The sequence below is a fragment of the Oppia nitens genome, unplaced genomic scaffold (assembly GCF_028296485.1).
Source record: "Oppia nitens isolate AA-2021 unplaced genomic scaffold, nextdenovo-longstitch-racon4-pilon3 scaffold9_pilon_pilon_pilon, whole genome shotgun sequence".
In the NCBI taxonomy this organism is placed as follows: domain Eukaryota; kingdom Metazoa; phylum Arthropoda; class Arachnida; order Sarcoptiformes; family Oppiidae; genus Oppia; species Oppia nitens.
In genome coordinates this window covers 1,054,877-1,073,226 of record NW_026533253.1, presented here as the reverse complement: position 1 = coordinate 1,073,226, position 18,350 = coordinate 1,054,877, and the positions used below count along the sequence as shown (strand labels likewise).

At 22.5% G+C, this 18,350-nt stretch overlaps 3 protein-coding genes across 3 annotated transcripts; 1 reads left to right on the top strand and 2 right to left on the bottom strand.

The window, feature by feature from the left end:
* The first annotated feature begins 2,833 nt into the window (after window positions 1-2,833).
* Window positions 2,834-10,150, top strand: LOC128964813 (probable serine/threonine-protein kinase DDB_G0276181). The gene is made up of 9 exons (XM_054311451.1): window positions 2,834-3,258; window positions 3,398-3,553; window positions 6,016-6,368; window positions 6,739-6,979; window positions 7,446-7,540; window positions 7,666-7,894; window positions 8,469-8,578; window positions 9,049-9,283; window positions 10,095-10,150. The coding sequence occupies exons 1-9, from the start codon at window positions 3,032-3,034 to the stop codon at window positions 10,099-10,101; spliced, it is 1,653 nt and encodes a 550-aa protein (XP_054167426.1). The 5' UTR covers window positions 2,834-3,031; the 3' UTR covers window positions 10,102-10,150.
* A 17-nt stretch (window positions 10,151-10,167) lies between these two features.
* On the bottom strand, window positions 10,168-11,028 carry LOC128964699 (adult-specific rigid cuticular protein 15.7-like). The gene is made up of 6 exons (XM_054311335.1): window positions 11,023-11,028; window positions 10,827-10,907; window positions 10,712-10,753; window positions 10,481-10,630; window positions 10,337-10,414; window positions 10,168-10,221 (listed from the first exon to the last, which is right to left on the bottom strand). Exons 1-6 carry the CDS (start codon window positions 11,026-11,028, stop codon window positions 10,168-10,170), a joined length of 411 nt encoding a protein of 136 aa, XP_054167310.1.
* A 1,900-nt stretch (window positions 11,029-12,928) lies between these two features.
* On the bottom strand, window positions 12,929-13,877 carry LOC128964698 (adult-specific rigid cuticular protein 15.7-like). The gene is made up of 5 exons (XM_054311334.1): window positions 13,872-13,877; window positions 13,703-13,783; window positions 13,583-13,624; window positions 13,345-13,494; window positions 12,929-13,279 (listed from the first exon to the last, which is right to left on the bottom strand). Exons 1-5 carry the CDS (start codon window positions 13,875-13,877, stop codon window positions 12,929-12,931), a joined length of 630 nt encoding a protein of 209 aa, XP_054167309.1.
* Window positions 13,878-18,350: the final 4,473 nt, after the last annotated feature.

Here is an 18,350-nt window from a genome sequence, read left to right as displayed (position 1 = left end):
ACAATAACAAACTATTTTTAAGGTTTGTTTACATTTTTGAATACAATAACAAACTATTTTTAAGGTTTGTTTACATTTTTGAATACAATAACAAACTATTTTTATGGTTTGTTTACATTTTTGAATACAATAACAAACTATTTATATGTTTTGTTTACAAGTAGTTATACAGTAGGGTAGTTTGTTTACGAGTAGTTATAAAGTAGGGTAGTTTGTTTACGTTTTTGAATACAATAACAAACTATTTTTATGGTTTGTTTACATTTTTTAATACAAAAGCAAACTATTTTTATGGATTGTTTACATTTTTGTAAACAAATATAAACTATTTATTTATTATTATTTAAAAAGTAGATTATTTATAATGAAGTTATTACTATTTATAATAATTTTAAGTAAAATATATGTTATTTAGATGTAGTAATTGTGTTTAATAATCTAAAAAATAAAGTAATTTACTATTAGTACTGTATAAGTCAAGTAATTTAATAGTAAAATTAATTAAGTATAAGTAATTTTTAATAAAAATATAATCAATATAATAGCATTAATAATAAATATTTAAAAATATACTTATTTTATAATTATTTATAGTAATTATTAGTTAGATTTAAACTATGTAGTTGAAGTAATAGTATTAATTAATTAATAATTAATAAAATATAATCATTCTATTATCATTAGTAGTTCTTAAAGTATAATAATAATTAACATAGCAGTAATTGCATATCAGTAATTAGTAAATATAAGTCAAATATTAGAAATATTTAATAAATTAACAATGTACTAATAATTTTTATTAAAATATAAGGATTATCTTAATATTATTGATTTTTTAAAATAAATATAGAAAATTTATTAGTATTTAAAAGATTAATATAAATAAAATATAAGTAAACTTAAAAATGTATTAGTAACTTTAATTAAATAGAGACTATATTAGTAATTATTATTGAAATGTAAACATTATCTTAATATTTTTAGTAGTATATTGAAAAATATAGAGACTGTAGTAGTAATATTTAATAAAAATTAATTAAAATATAAGTATTGCAATGGAATAATTAATATTTATTAAATAATGTAAAATATTAGTATTAAATGATTATAATTATAATATAATAAGAATAAGAATTGTAAGTTATCTTTAATAAAATATAAACATTATTATAGTAAAATTAATAAATATTAGTGTAAAATAAGTTTTAGTAAAATACATGTGTTTTATTGTTAGTATTTATATTTATAAATGAAATACATTTGGCATTATTAATAGTAATTCTTTTATATAGAAAAAATGAATTATAAGCAATTTAGTACGAATCTAAATTATTATTAATAAAATATACACACAATAGTAGAATTTATAATAATTTTAAGTAAATATATAAAATGTATCAATAATTTATAACTTTATTACTTTATTGTAAGCAATGTAGTATAAGTAATAGTAATTAAAAGTTTAGTAGTTTTTATAATAGTATTTGTTGCTAATGAAATATGGTATATATAGTTGTAATGTAATAGTAGTAGTAATTATTAATGAAATAAAAGAAATGTAGTAGTAGTTTTATTATTAATGAAATAAGCTATTTAGTAGTACTAGTAGTAGAAGTAGTTGTAATTATTAATCAATTATGCAATAGAAGTATTATTAGTACTATATTAAATTTAAAATTAGAAAGTGATGACCGTGATGGTCATTAGGATGTCGTCATCATTAATTCCAATGTCACATTATTTATCTGAGTACCTTATCAAAGTGACGTCATTCTCATATGACTTGAATGACCTTGACGACCTTGGGGGCGTGGCTTAGAGGTCAAGTTCAAGGTCAATCAGCACCTTTATCTTTAAATTAAATTCTATGGCAATAAAAATTAAATGTTTATACAATGTTTGGCACACAAAAAAAACATTTTATTTTATTTTATTTTGCACATTAAATAATTTTAATTATTATTTTTAAAATTAATTATTAAATTATTATATAATATAATGCATAATGCATTAACTTTGTCTATAGAAATATATCTAAATAATTAAATAAAAAGTTACTTTTATTAGCATTTTGTTATATTATTGAATACAAAGTGCATAATAATTATAACTATAGTACTGTATACAGGTATATAAAAAGTTGTTAATTATTGTAATAATAATAACAATATTGGGTTTCTTTATTAAGTTGTTTATTTATTTTTGTTGGTTTTATCACAATTTCCATTGAAGTACTATTGTTATCAGTGAACAAAATAAAAATAAAAATAAATTTCTATATAATAAAAGTTATGTGAAGTAAACATAATTTTAGATTTCATTACATTTAATATGAGTTATGATTCTTTGAGTTTTTTATGTAATCGTGTTTTACTATAATAACTATAGTAATATGTAGTATATATACTGTATATTATAGTGTATATTATATATTATATATATATAATAAGTTTTAAAAAATGTAACCAAAAGGCATTTTTAATGATTGTGTTGCTAAAGAAAGTCGTTGTTATCATCAAATGGTTGGCAAACGGCTGTCATATCAGTTATAATGAGTGGCTTTTGCATTGGTTTTCATTTATTATCTGTTTAGTCAAAGAGAGAGAGAGAGAGAGAGAGAGAGAGAGAGAGAGAGAGAGAGAGATAATCAACGACTAACTACAAGACTGTATATACAGAGTAAATCCAACACTTTTCATGGAAAAAGGCTGTCATTTATCTACCGTTTCCCATAACAATCTATTTAGCGAAAGTTAATTATTATTTTTTAGTCTAAAAACACAATAGACACACATATCATATATATTGTTTAAATATTTTGTTTATACCTGTATTACGGTATATCTTTTACTTTTATATTGTAAATGCATGTATATATATACAGTATATTTCAATGTAGAGTATAATATGTATTTTTTATGACACTTTGTGTGTTATTAATGTAATCACCAAATAAATTGATAAATTGCATTGTAAGGTATGGTTAGATGTATAGTATAGTTGTGTGTCTGTATGTGTCATATAATGAGTTATGGCTCACTATAACATGGCTTTTGCTGGCGACGAGTTTGACGCTATGGACACCTCAGTGGATGCCTATCCCGAACCCGACACCAGTGCCACACCAGTTGACGACAACACAAGTGTCTCATCCAAGACAGGTCAGCCTTTCGGCTCATTTACTTTTATCGATTTTTGTCCACAATATCGACGAAAACCCGACTCCTGGTTCTTTCAGGCAGACTATCAAACATTTAGGTTTGTTTGTAATACCTATTCCTTATTATTATTATTATTATTACATTTAGTATTATATATTTTTCTATATAAATAAAAATATATTTACAACACTATCTGAAAATTTATTTATATATAAAAAACTAAATATTAATTATAGTGAAGTGTTTCATCAAATCAATGAATGGTTGAGTGATAATCCCAAATGGCAGGTGAAGACAGCAGAGACACTGATTTATGACTCGACCAATGGTTTCGGTCAAAGACTACCGTTTTTTGCCGGTAAACAACTCAAACGAAATCTTAGGGGAATCAGGTATCAGTTTTTTTGTTACTTTTTAGTTTATGACATACCTGTATAAATTAAACTGTACTGTACCAAAAAATAAAAAGTTTAATTAAAAAAACTGTTAAACTTTAGTTTATAAATTATAATATATTCAAACATACTGTTTATCATTAATATAGTGGTGCATTAAATTTTAAAAAATAATACACATGTAAATTACATACACTTATACACTTGTATATTAATATACACTTGAAAGTAATATACAGCGTCCGGCATAAAGAGCGCACGTAAATAAAAATTAATATCTCGAAAACTACAAATGATAAAAATCTGAAATAAATTTTATTAAAATCACATATAAATAGGGTTTAGTGTATTAGGTTTTAAAAATGTTTTCCATCATTAACTGCTGAAGATGCTGAAGAAGTTCTTGAAAGGAAACACAAACACGACGTCTCAACTCATCAGGAATTCCCAAAATGACTAAATGCTTGAGATTTTTTATCTGGGGTTATGTCAAAGATAGTCTATGAAAAGAGTATGGAGAATTTGGAGGAACTGGAAGAACGCATTACTAGTCATTTTGGGAATTCCTGATGAGTTGAGACGTCGTGTTTGTGTTTCCTTTCAAGAACTTCTTCAGCATCTTCAGCAGTTAATGATGGAAAACATTTTTAAAACCTAATACACTAAACCCTATTTATATGTGATTTTAATAAAATTTATTTCAGATTTTTATCATTTGTAGTTTTCGAGATATTAATTTTTATTTACGTGCGCTCTTTATGCCGGACGCTGTATGTTTTTACAGTGAATATTATTTATTAAATATTAGGAATATTTAATAAAACTCTAAAATTAATAATGGATTTTAGCATAATTTTTATTTTACATAATACTTATTAAGTAATTTATACTAATTAATGCTATTATACCTATTATGCAATAATACTTTAATATGCTAATTAAAATTAGTAATGAGCAGACAATAATAAAACTTTAATTAAGTTTTTAGAAAGTAATAGAATATACAGTGATTATAATAGATTGTTTGATAAATACTTTTTTAAAAATAGACAGCAATATATTAAATATATAAAATTTGATAAGACATCTAATATTGTCTAATATTGTCTTTTTCAATAAAACGTGAAAAATGTTATGAATTTTAATTTTGTTTTATACAATATTCAATAACATCAATCAAATTTACATACAAAATGGTGTCATTTATTATAAAATTGATGTGTTTGTGTGTAATACATATGATATGTATAGTATATATTTATGTCAAACATTTTATTATATTATAGCATAAATCATAATAATATTTAAATTATTGAATTTTAACTGAATAGCATATAATAAAAATTAAAAATTCAAAACAAATTAAATTTGAATATTTTATTTGATTTGTCAAAATCTATTGAATAGTTTAAGTTAGATCCGATAAAATATATGTATTAAAGTTATTAATTAAAATACATACAAATAAAAACTATTTATTTTAAATATAAAAACATTTGATTTATATGTCTTGACTAAATAAAAATAATATATACTATATATAATATACAATATATATACTCTATTTCTCTCTCTCTCTCTCTCTCTCTCTATATATATATATATATATATATACATACAGTAGATTTATTATATTGAATCAATATTATTGATAAATATATATAAACTATTTATATTATACAAACCAATAATTTATAAAAATTTTATTTATTTGTTGATACTGTATATTTGTATAGATATACTGGTATATATACAATGACGCTAAACAATAATAAAAATTTATTGATATCAAAATGATCAAAGATAATACATTGATATATGTACTACACTACTATATATTTGATATATTTGACATATACTGTATATATGATTTAATGTGCTAATAGTGTCTACAAAATATTAAAAATGAGAGTATTTTAAATTTTGTTATTTTTTGTTGGTTAAACTTTATAACGGATATAAAATAATATTAAACATTATTTTGTATATTAAAATACGAAGTTTGCATTTTTAATAAGATTTTTATTAAAGTTTTATTTAGATATACTAATAATAATAGTAATAAAATAGTCGTCACTTTTAATCATATATTAAGAAAGTACAGTAAATTTAAAATTTTTTTTTATTTATATATATTTTTTTATTAAATGTAGTATTTATTAATTATATTTTAATTAATTTAATTGCCGATAAATTGTTAAATTGAACTAGTATATTTTAATCTAAATACAATTAATAAATATAGTAGCATTATATTTATCAAATAAAATAATTTTATTTATTTATATTTTATTTAACAAAAGCTATAATAAAATATACTGTATATATATTTTTATATTGTATTTATAAAATTGAATTTAAATTATGTTTAAATTTATGTATGTAGTTTCAGATTATTTAAAATGATAACATTTATTACAAACGATTAAAAACTAAAAAAATACGTGTCTATACATTAGGTTATGGCTAATACCACGACAACCACATCAACGAAATAGTCCACAAAAAATTGGATGCATTAATGTTGTGCCCAGAATTAAAATTACTAATAATAATAATAATAATAATAATAATAACAATATTAATAATATTAATATTAATAACACCGACGACACAGACAAAAGTGATATTTTGTCGACTGATTTAAACTTAGATAATATAGACATCGATAGTGAGACACAATCGTCGCCACCGATTGATATAATTAATGAAAGCACTCAATCATCGTTGTTATCGTCAAAACCAGTATATGAATCATTAGATGAAATGCTGGTTCGCGTCAATGATTTATTTGCTACAAAACCATTAGAAGGTTAGTTATATAATACAAATGTCTAATAATAGTTATTATTATATCGTATAACTTAAATATATTTTTTTAATTTTTATTTATTTTAAAATTATTGATATACTGTAAAAAATTATTAGTTTTTTTAAAGAATTAAATATATAAAAAAAAATTGTATGAAATATATAAATGAAAAAATATTTAATGTTTGTTATACTATAACATTTCATAGAATATTCTTTATTCTATTTTTTATTTGTAAATTTTTTTAGAGTTATATTAAACAGATTTACAAAAAAATTATATAAATTAATGTTAAAACTGTTATAAATATTTATAGAAAAATATTATCTGTTTATTTTAATGTTTCATAAAATTATTTATGAACTATTAGGACGAATATTGAGTGTAGAGACAGTGCCCATACCTGTCGAGAGTACCAACTGGTCGGTCAACACTGAGACCTCTTACTGGTCGTATGACTATCAAAAAAATAATAACACTGTCTATATTTTGAGGATTTATTTTGAATACGGAAACCCCGCTTATGAGAGGTTAGAAATTATCGATTTTATACCAAAAGTCCAAATATGGGACACACCTTTGGCTGTACCCGTCTATGAATCGTTTTCCAGGTTTGACATAATTTACAATACTTTAAATTAAAATATTAAAGTGTTTAATATTATTATAAATTATTTTTATTTTAAAAAAATATATTTAAATTGTTTATATGAATAATAGTCTAAATTTTAATATATAATTGTTTATATATATATTTATTAAATCCTATTTATGCAAATTTAAGATTTTAATTTATGTATCAAAATGATAAATATTTTTATTTTCTAAAAAAAATTAAAATTGAAACGTGGGTATTTATTATTATTATTATTATTAAGTATATACAATACGATATATTATGCAAATTTATTGTCTTAGAGAAAAAAACAAATTTATCATTTTATTAAACATATATTTTATTTTAAATAATAATTTTATTAAAGTGATAAAAAATGTGGACACATTTTTTTATTACAACAACAAAAATAACAATAATAATAATTGAAAATAAAATTTATACATTTTTTTGTTAAATAGTTTATTGAGTCGGTCGTCGCAATGGCTAAGAAATGAGAGCCAAAACATTAGATTTTTATCATCCAATACTGTGGAGACACCCATAGATTATGCATGTATTATATATTGATAAATAAATAGTTTTTTTGTTGTTGAATATTGCATTCAAACAATTTTCAAAATGATTCATATTTTAGTTATATTATTATTATATTATATTATTTTTTCCCACTTCTCTCAGTTAATACCGAATCTATTAAAGAAAACTTAAACGAAGACAATGATAGTATCGATAGCCGTAAAATGTTTTATATAAATAATAATAATAATAATAATAGTTTGGTCACTGGCGGTGATAAACCCAATGGTGTCGTAACCAATGAGTTTTCATTGAAATTTTTACGACTAGCCGTAGCTAAACAACAACAACAAGAGCCGTGTCCTGACTCGAGTCCTGTGATATTAAATTGGTATACAATTTATGAATACTTTTCTCATAACAATTATTTTTTGTAGACATTTTATAATTCAATTAATTTTTTTACAATCAATCCATTGTTTTTTGTTGTTTGTTTGTCATTTTTAGTGCACAAAATAATTAATTATTTATGAATATTATGTAAATTTTTCTGATATCAGCTTTTATTGTATTATCAAATTATTTTTTTTGCTTACCATTTGTATTATGGGAATATATTACTTATTTGTTTATGAATATATAAGATATTATCAAATGATAAATTTAGACATTTGACATTTTTATTGTTATAAACATTACTTGTTTATATATATATATAAAAAATAATATATAATAGATGTATAGTTAAATTATTTTTGTTAGATTTAAGAGAAAATTCAAGTTTAAACAATTTAAAAAGATTTTAATTAGCATACATATTGTATTTAAATAAATAATTGTTATCGATTTTATTTCTAAATAGTTAAAATAATTGTTAAATTTTTAACAATCTTATATTGTATATACAGTACAATATATATAGTGAATTTTAATTATTAAATGTCTATTTTATTAATATTTTATAGCAAAATCTTTGTGCCAACAAAAATTGCAAACCCTTTGAATACAAATTCACCTGAATTTGAAAGCGTGACCTCAAGTAAACGTAAAATCGAGGCCTGGCTTATGGCTACAGGTATGACATTTATTGTTGTAGTTTTTAAATAATATATATATATATATTAATATTAATTAAAAACGTAAAATATTAAAATTTTAGTAATAATTTTAAAATATAGCATCTAAATTCATATAATTATTTAATGTACATATTTTAAATGTCATAAATTTACAGTATATATCTATAACTTACATTTAAACTTAGGATTAGGAATAATAATAATAATGATATTAAATAGCATTCATTTAAATAATATATTAACTGCAGATTATATGAGAATTTTATATAATAGGTATTATTTACAGTAATATATAATTACAGTATTTTGAGAAACATTATTAATGATAGTTAATTTACAACTTTTGTTTAACATTGTAAATGTGAACTCAAAAAACATTAATTCAAAATATTTTATATTTTATATGACATCCAAACCTATATATATATATATATATATATATATATTATATATCTATCTATATTAGGCGCTCATGTATTGTCAGCTGAAACCACTGTCATATCGATCCCATTCAGCTCGAGCTCTATCGCCACTACAGTTGACTCGTGTCTCAAATCAAACCTATCGGTGGCCGGACATCACCTGACAATATATCGTATCTATTTGGACGGCCATTGCTTGGAACCGCCGGCACGTCTATTGCCACTCAATCTAAACGATGACAAAAATAATAACAATCAACACGACTCGTGTATTATTATGTAATTTTTTATACATTTTTTAAAAATAATTGAATATTAATTTATTTTAGCAAATAAATAATAAAAGAAATAAATAGTTTATATGTTATAATTATATTTTGTGTTTTAACAAAAATATATGATATAACATTTTATATTGTTTTTTTATAAAGTATATTTTTCTATGTTTATTTGAAAAAATTATAAAAATTTAATATTAAAAAATAAAGACTTAATAAAATAAAATAAATTTATATATTTGTAAAAAAAATCTGAACAATAATCTTGAGTTAAATTAAAAGTTATATTTGATTTATGTGTTGTAAGGTTTTGTATTAATTAAAGAATATAATATAAATTATAAAAATCATTACATATTAATAGTAATAAAATTAATTCAATATGTCTGATATAACCGGTAATTAAATTAAAGGATTTTATAGTAATTATTTAATGATCTAAATAATGACTAAATATAAATAGTATTAATATTTATAATTATTATTATAGATATAATACAGTAGTATTGACCATCACATACATTATGCAAAAACTATTGACAAAAATAAAATAATTATTAAAAATAATTTGATCTAATTTAAAAAATAGTTTTTTACTCAAATAATGAATAGTTAAAAGTTATAAAAGAATAAAAATTAATTATATAATGATTTTGGTTTTTTTTTTAAAATGTTCATTTATTTTTACAAATACTTCTATATATAAATTACAAGTTATCTCAAATAACAACAACTATTTAAATTATAACAAACATATTTATGATAATCAATTTCAATGGTATCTAAAAGCTATGGTAATAATTGATTACCAGGCTTTAGCCCAGGGATCGGCGGCCAACAAAGCGGGTCCGTGACCATAGGCAACTGGGGCGGACAATCGGGACACTATTGGGGCCGAGTAAGAATTGATGAGTGGAGCTGAGTGGGCCAACAGGGGGGCTGAATGGGCCACAGCCAATGGAGCGGCGTATGATCTGTAAGCAGGGGCAGCGTGGTAGGCGGCGGGGGCGGCCAACAAAGTTGGTGCGTGGTAGGCGGGGGCAACGGACAAGACCTTGGCGGGCTCAGCAGTTATGACCGGTGCAGAGCTCAGGTAAGTGGCATCACCAACGTTTGAGGTGGCGGTTCCGGGCTATATATAAATAATTTGTATTCATAAATAACTCATTTTTTTTGTATTCAGATCTGAATGTCTCACTTCGTTGGTTCCGATGGTGGCTCTGAAACCGTGGGCATCGGCAACATAGTCGACACGTCTGGATCTGCCGTCGGCGTCTCTAATGGTATACGAACCGACTTTGTTTCCGTGAGCATCACCTTTCTCTTCCCGACCATTTTGTGCGCCATACTATGTGATTGGGACATAACAAACAATATATTTATTTAATTTTTGTAAACATTTTTTTTTTTTGAATGACAAATCACTCACTTCGTCAGCGATATCATAACCGAAAGCATAGTTTCCCAAATCCTTTATAGAAAAAAACAAAACAATCACTTAATTAACAAACAAACAAAAAATTTTCATTTTTATGTTGCTTTACATCTTGGCTTCGGCTCGAGACTGACTGTCCGCCTGGAAGAGCCTGTGATAGGGCTATACAACACACTAATGGGATGAAGAACTAACAGAAAATAATAATAAACACAATATTATTAATAAAATTATTATTTTAAAAAATCAATTTCAAACTTTTTTTTTAAAAAAAATATAAGTTTTTTTTAAATATTTCAGTATACCTTCATTTTGAGATTTTACAAAAATTTAAGTATTAAATACTAATGAAAACTCAAAGGAGATAAAACTGACTGATGAAAGTCTATACAAAATCACTGGCTTTTATATACCATCGATGTCTTTGATTTTAAAGCACAGTTATGCTGTTTTTTAAACGGTTCATACAATTGGTATCTGAGTCTAACGAGACACACGCCCTTACACTCTAAGTGAAAGTATTAGTAAATACCTGTACTATTAAAGACATAGCCGTCTCAAAGCCCACTTGAATGTCAAGTATTACAGTACAGTATATTTATCTATAATTATTTTTTTTATAAAAATTATTTGAAAATTTAATATATTTTATGATGAAATAAAATGAAATTTAATAAAAAATAAATTAATTATATATACAGTATATATATTTGTTAATCTTAACAATAATTATGAGTTAAATTGAGTGAAAACTATATTTGATTTATGTGTTGTAAGTTAAAAATTTCGTATTAATTAAATGCATATATTATAAATAAATTAATAAATAAAAATTATTGCATATTAATCAAGGTTTTAATCTGTGGGGTAGGGAGGGGTAAGTCCAACCATCCTTATGTGATAAAAGTTTTTTTAATGATTTTATTAAAGATGGGAAAATAGAAAGTTTCTAATAAATTTCTCAGGAATAAATTTCTATAGAAATTTATCTCTATTGTTACATTATGTTATATCTATAGGCTATAGCTATTGTACTAATATACAATACTATACAAAATGAGATACCTATATATAAAATAATTATAATTATTTAATAATAATCAGTTTCATAAAATTTTATTCGCCATTTTATTATATATATGTATTAATATATCATAATTTAATATATTGACAATTAAATTAATTATTTTTTTTAACTTTATTTAATAATTAAAATACTTATAATAATATTTAATATATTGTTAAAATATATCAAATATCGAGAGAACAAAATTAACATGGTGATGCCATAGATAGAAATTTATTTTAGAAACTTTCTAGAAATTTCTCTTTTTCCAGCACTAGATTTTATTACGTCAAATTAAAAAAAAATTGTAAATGCAGAGAAATTGACCCCCTCTTTGCTAATTACTTTTTATAGTGTTTTATTACTTAATTAAATTAAATTGTTAAATAAAATTAAATTCCTTTAATAATATTCTAAATATAACATTATTTTAATATATATACAGTATAACTAAACAATTAAAAATAAATTATATTTGTCAAAATAAAATAGTTATATTATAAGTAAAATATGATTTCAAAATAATTAGAATATAAATTTAAAAATAAATTGTACAAGGTAATGTTTGTATTGTCTTTTAAATTCAACATTTTCAATGCAAAACTATTTGTTATTTTTAAAATTAAAATTAAACAAATTTATTAATAATTAATAAAAATAATGGAATTTATTAAAAATATTGTATTTATATGGAAATCTTAATAATAACAAAATATTATTAATAATTATAACATTATTGATAACATTAAAAATATTAAGTAAAAAATATTAATAAAAATTAGATTAAACTTTTTATGCAAGTAGTTTTAAAAATAGTTTAAAATAGTTAAAAGTTTTTATAATTAATTAATTATATTATGTTTTTGGCTTTTAAAAAATGCTCATTTATTTTTACAAATATTTCTATATAAATTACAAGTTTATCTCAAAAAACAACAATTATTTAAATTATAACAACAAATATATATAAAATAATAACATTTGAATTGAATTGAGAGATATTAAAAAATAATAATTCTTTAAAAATCAAATGATTAGATAACTTAAAGATGAGAAATAAGTAATCAATAATAAGAAAGTGGTTTTTCTTTGTCATTAATATATAATTAAAATCAATGGTATCTAAAAGCTATGGTAATAATTGATTACCAGGCTTTAGCCCAGGGATCGGCGGCCAACAAAGCGGGTCCGTGACCATAGGCAACTGGGGCGGACAATCGGGACACTAATGGAGCCGAATAAGATTTGATGAGTGGGGCTGAGTAAGAATTGATAAGTGGAGCTGAGTGGGCCAACAGGGGGGCTGAATGGGCCACAGCCAATGGAGCGGCGTATGATCTGTAAGCAGGGGCAGCGTGGTAGGCGGCGGGGGCGGCCAACAAAGTTGGTGCGTGGTAGGCGGGGGCAGCGGCCAAGATCTTGGCGGGCTCAGCAGTTATGACCGGTGCAGAGCTCAAGTAAGTGGCATCACCAACGTTTGAGGTGGCGGTTCCGGGCTATATATAAATAATTTGTTTTCATAAATAACTCATTTTTTTGTATTCAGATCTGAATGTCTCACTTCGTTGGTTCCGATGGTGGCTCTGAAACCGTGGGCATCGGCAACATAGTCGACACGTCTGGATCTGCCGTCGGAGTCCTTAATGGTATACGAACCGACTTTGTTTCCGTGAGCATCACCTTTCTCTTCCCGACCATTTTGTGCGCCATACTATGTGATTGGGACATAACAAACAATATATTAATTGTTTCAAATTTTTAAACTGTTTTTTTTTTTGAATGAATGATTAATCGCTTACTTCGTCAACGATATCATATCCGAAAGCATAGTTTCCCCAATCCTTTATAGAAATAAATAAAAAACAAAACAATCACTTAATTAATAAAAAAAACATTTTTTCATTATTATGTCGCTTTACATCTTGGGTTCGGCTCGAGACTGATTGTCCGCCTGGAAGAGCCTGGGATAGGGCTATACAACACACTAATGGGATGAAGAACTAACAGAAAATAATAATAATAAAAACACAATATTAACGATTAAATTTTAAACCAATTTCAAACTTTTTTTTATATATTACAATATACCTTCATTTTGAGGTTTTTTAAATTTAAGTATTAAATACTAATGAAATGATAAGAAAACTCAGAGAAAACTGACTGATGAAAGTAAACACCAAATCATTGGCTTTTATATACCATCGATGTCTTTGATGTAAAGCACAGTTACCTATGTTTTTCTTTGAGAGAAAAAAACGGTTCATTCAATTGGCATCTGAGTCTCACGAGACACACGCCCTTCTCTTCAAAGTGAAAGTAGTAGTAAAATATATACTATTAAAGACATAGCCGTCCAAAGCCAGTTGAAAGTCAAGTATTACAGGAGTGTTGGCTTTCAAATACCTGTACAAAAAAAACACTTTCACTACACATACACACACACACACACACAGCCATACAATTACGAAACAATCCGAAGGCAATGTCCGACTTTTTTTTTACTCTCATTTATTTTATATACTGTATATGTATTAAAATATTAATACATAAAACTATAGTATACTTTATACGGCACTACAAACAAATCCAAACCACTCATAGGATTACTCTAGAAATTCTTCCGATTTTTCTTATACATTGCTATTCAATATTATTATTATTATTGCTATTCAGTTATCTAACGGGCGTTTTAATTATGATAGCCAGGCGTGGATTGCATTGAAAAAAATATATATAAAAACTTATAGACAACTTTCCCCTTAAATGAGTTGAGAGAGAGAGAGAGAGAGAGAGAGAGAGAGAGAGAGAGAGAGAGAGAGAGAGAGAGAGAGAGAATAATAATATTATAATCACGTGAAATAATTTTTGGTCTAACCTTAACCTGAATAATTTATGCACATTTTCTATCACTATTACTATTACAAAAAACCAACTGTTTTAATATGGCTTAATATTAACTAAGTGTTAAGTTTTAATTTTGTGTTCAATTAGATGTAAGGCTTTTCAATAACCACAAGTGACCTAATAATCTTATGGCCACTATTTAAACATACATATTATTATTATTATTGTTACATTTTTCCTATTTATTTAGTATTATCTATCAGTTTCAACTGTTTATATACAGTACTTATTAATAACGTGAGTATGAGATTAATATACACCTATTATATCATACTAAAAGTATAATGATTAATCTTATACAGTACTACTGTATAATACTGTAATTAAGATAATATAAATTTTATGTACATATTTATGAGTGAATAAAAAAACAATAGATTAAAAATAGTTTGTCAATGAAATTCAAGAATTTTTATATAAAAAAACTTATATTATAATATTTATTATAGTATCAAAAAATTTGCTTAAAATTAAAAAAAATAGTTTGTATTAAATGCTTGTTCCCATTACCCCAGCTGTCAATAAAATTGTTAACCTGGCTCAATAAACTCAATATGCTTATTTGATTTAACAATTAAATATATAATTTATATATATATAAATGACAAATGCATTACATTGATACGCTTGACGAGTAAATTAAATGTTTTGAATAATAATAAGCATTGGTTAGCTATTATGCAAGAAAAACAATTGTATCAAAATAATTGATTGTCTATTGAATATTAATTTTCTACTGTAGTATGTAATGATGTAGTAATGTTATAATATAATAGTATATATATATACAGTATATTATAGTTGTATATTGTTAACACTAGATGTTTACAATAATACGTTTATTGTACTGTATATATCAATAATATATATATATATATATATATATTTGAATATTAACCGTCCGATTAAAATCAATTGTTATGAGAAAATAAATGCGAAACTGATTTGTGTGCCCTTTAAACCAAAAAACGTGAACAAATAATTGAAGCAAACGGTATGTTTTGACAGCTGCCCTCCCAAACCAACATTCATTAACAACAAACACACAGTGTTATTGATATATACCTTTTGGCTGATAAATAAAATAAAAAAAAATAAATAAATCGACAATTGTTGTACAATACTTAAAAAGTAAATTATCAATTATTATTGTTTAAATTGAAATCACGTCTCTTTTTAACATAATCATGAATTTTATAGTATATTAAATTTTTTAATTAAGTAAAATTTTTTAAAAAAAATGTATATTTACTATACAGATACAGTATATAAAATATTTATTAAAAAAAATATATTTAACAATACAATTGTAATGATTCTATTAAATTAATTTATTAAATTAGAATATTTTATTATTTTATATTATTTTTTTATAAATATTATATGCAATTAGTATGTATACTAGTAGACTATATTAAAATATTTTATTTAAAATTAAAAAAAAACATTAAAAGCAAATTAAAAATTTATTTAGTAAATATTTATTTATTTTGTTACTCTACTAAATACAAACATTTTTTGTTGTTGTTTAAGCCATCAATTTTTTGTTTTTAGTCGTAAACAAAAAATTCGCAAAACTTATAGTCAATCATCAAAATAAAATAATTTTATTATATTAACTATAAGTCGACATAAAGGCGTTGTCGGTCTCAGACATTGAGTGAGTGAGAGTTAGAGAGTAAGAGAAAGAGAAATAAAGAGAGAGAGAGAGAGAGAGAGAGAGAGAGAGAGACTAAATTAAAATCAAAGATTGATATTTGGGTCATAATTGAATTCTCAGATCATTTATTATAAAAAAACTGTTTATGAATTATATAACTTTATAATAAAAGACATGTCTATAAGATTTTTATTGAGAGAAAAAAAATCTTAACCATATAATGTCTATCGGTTTATGTGATTGCCATAAAAGTCATGAATTTGTTATGTGTTTTTAGCGGTTCAAAAGTGTAAGTAATTTAACGGCCATTAATACCGATATATTCACTATATATTATTTCTTATATTTTTTTAATGTGTGTTTGCCTTATCGTATTAAATATTCATATGATTTTATATTATACATCATAGCTTTATTTAAATAAAAATAAAGTATATTTTGTATAAATAATATAATTGAATATATATATAATTTTTATTTTATATCAAACAACTTTATATAATATTTATATTTTTGTTAAATATTTAATTTCTACGTAATATCAAAATTTATGTTTTTATTATAAATAAAGTAATACAAATATACATAAATTTAATTTATGTTTATATATTATGCAAATAGAATATTTTACAATAAATGTGTAAAATTTTACATAAAAACTAGATTAATATATATATATATATATATTATACATGTGTTAATTAGTATTTGTTATGCAATATTTAAGTATTTTCTAAAAAGTATTAAAAAAACTTAAGACTATTGAGTTTATATAATAAATAAAAAGAAAATTTGTTTGATTTATTAAAATTTATATTTTTAAAGATATTGTTATATATTATTGTTTATATTTTCTACTAAATTAGTTATTAGTTACTGTATATGTATTCATAACTTGTTTAAGTAAACTTATAAATAAATAAAACAATAATAACTATATTGTTTTTAATGAGAATTTTGTTTTAATATAATTCATTAATCAATTATATTAATACTAAATAAACTATAGCTATTATGAATAGATATTTAGTAAATGATACGATAAATTATATAAGAAATATAAATTTTTAAAATGTTTAAAATCATTAAATATTTAAAAATGTAAAACAATTATTCTTAATAAAAATATAAACACAAAAGCATAATATAATTTTATAACTAATCTAAAACATTGGCTAATATTACACATTAGAATACATAATTAATTATAATTTATCTATTAATATTAAATTTTTAAAATTTATATAATAATATTACAAATTGTTTTAAATAATGGCACATAATTTATTTATTTTAATATAAATTCTTTATTATTTTAAATTTAAATGATCACATAATTTGGATAATAAATTATATGTTATTTAATAAAGATGTTTCACTAAGAAAGATAATGTAAAAGTATAAGTAAAAAAATAATATTAATAATAATAATAATATAGAGTACTATATGTATTACTTATATAGTGTATTTGTAAAATAAATTTTGAAATATAAATTGATCAATGTAAGAAATAAAAATAAAATAATTTTCTATCACATTTAACCTACTTATGTTTATTATTATTATTTTAATCTAAATTATGATTCACAAAATAATGCAATTTTTAAATGAATTTCTAACTATCTTTTACCCATAATTAATTTTAAATAATATAAATTATTACTGAATTATATAAAAAATAGCTAATTATTATTTAATATCTGTCAATCATAACAATGTAATTGTATTTAATATAAACTTTAAATATACAATAAAATAACTATTATATTTATATAAATTATTTTTTAAAAATTATTTAGTAAATATTAAAAAATTAATAACTAAATTCTGTATAAAATAGTTATATGTAGTTTTTATATTATATTATACATTATTTGCATTTAATATATCTAAATTAACATTTCTATGTAAAAAAATATTTTATAATTTTTAATTTTATTAAAATAATATTATTAAATATTATTTGAAATTTAAATATTAAATGTGAAAGTTTATAATTAAA

Excerpts from the sequence above, each read along its gene's own strand:
- LOC128964698 (XM_054311334.1), bottom strand. Across the intron at positions 13,625-13,702 it reads TCTCGAGCCGAACCCAAGAT|GATTGGGGAAACTATGCTTT; the intron begins GTAAAGCGACAT and ends ATTTCTATAAAG. Across the intron at positions 13,495-13,582 it reads GATATGATATCGTTGACGAA|TATGGCGCACAAAATGGTCG; the intron begins GTAAGCGATTAA and ends CCAATCACATAG.
- LOC128964813 (XM_054311451.1), top strand. The coding sequence starts at position 3,032 with ATGGCTCACTATAACATGGCTTTTGCTGGCGACGAGTTTGACGCTATG. Across the intron at positions 3,554-6,015 it reads CGAAATCTTAGGGGAATCAG|GTTATGGCTAATACCACGAC; the intron begins GTATCAGTTTTT and ends TCTATACATTAG. Across the intron at positions 6,369-6,738 it reads TGCTACAAAACCATTAGAAG|GACGAATATTGAGTGTAGAG; the intron begins GTTAGTTATATA and ends ATGAACTATTAG.
- LOC128964699 (XM_054311335.1), bottom strand. Across the intron at positions 10,631-10,711 it reads GTTATGATATCGCTGACGAA|TATGGCGCACAAAATGGTCG; the intron begins GTGAGTGATTTG and ends CCAATCACATAG. Across the intron at positions 10,222-10,336 it reads TAACTGCTGAGCCCGCCAAG|CCCCCCTGTTGGCCCACTCA; the intron begins GTCTTGTCCGTT and ends TGGCCCATTCAG.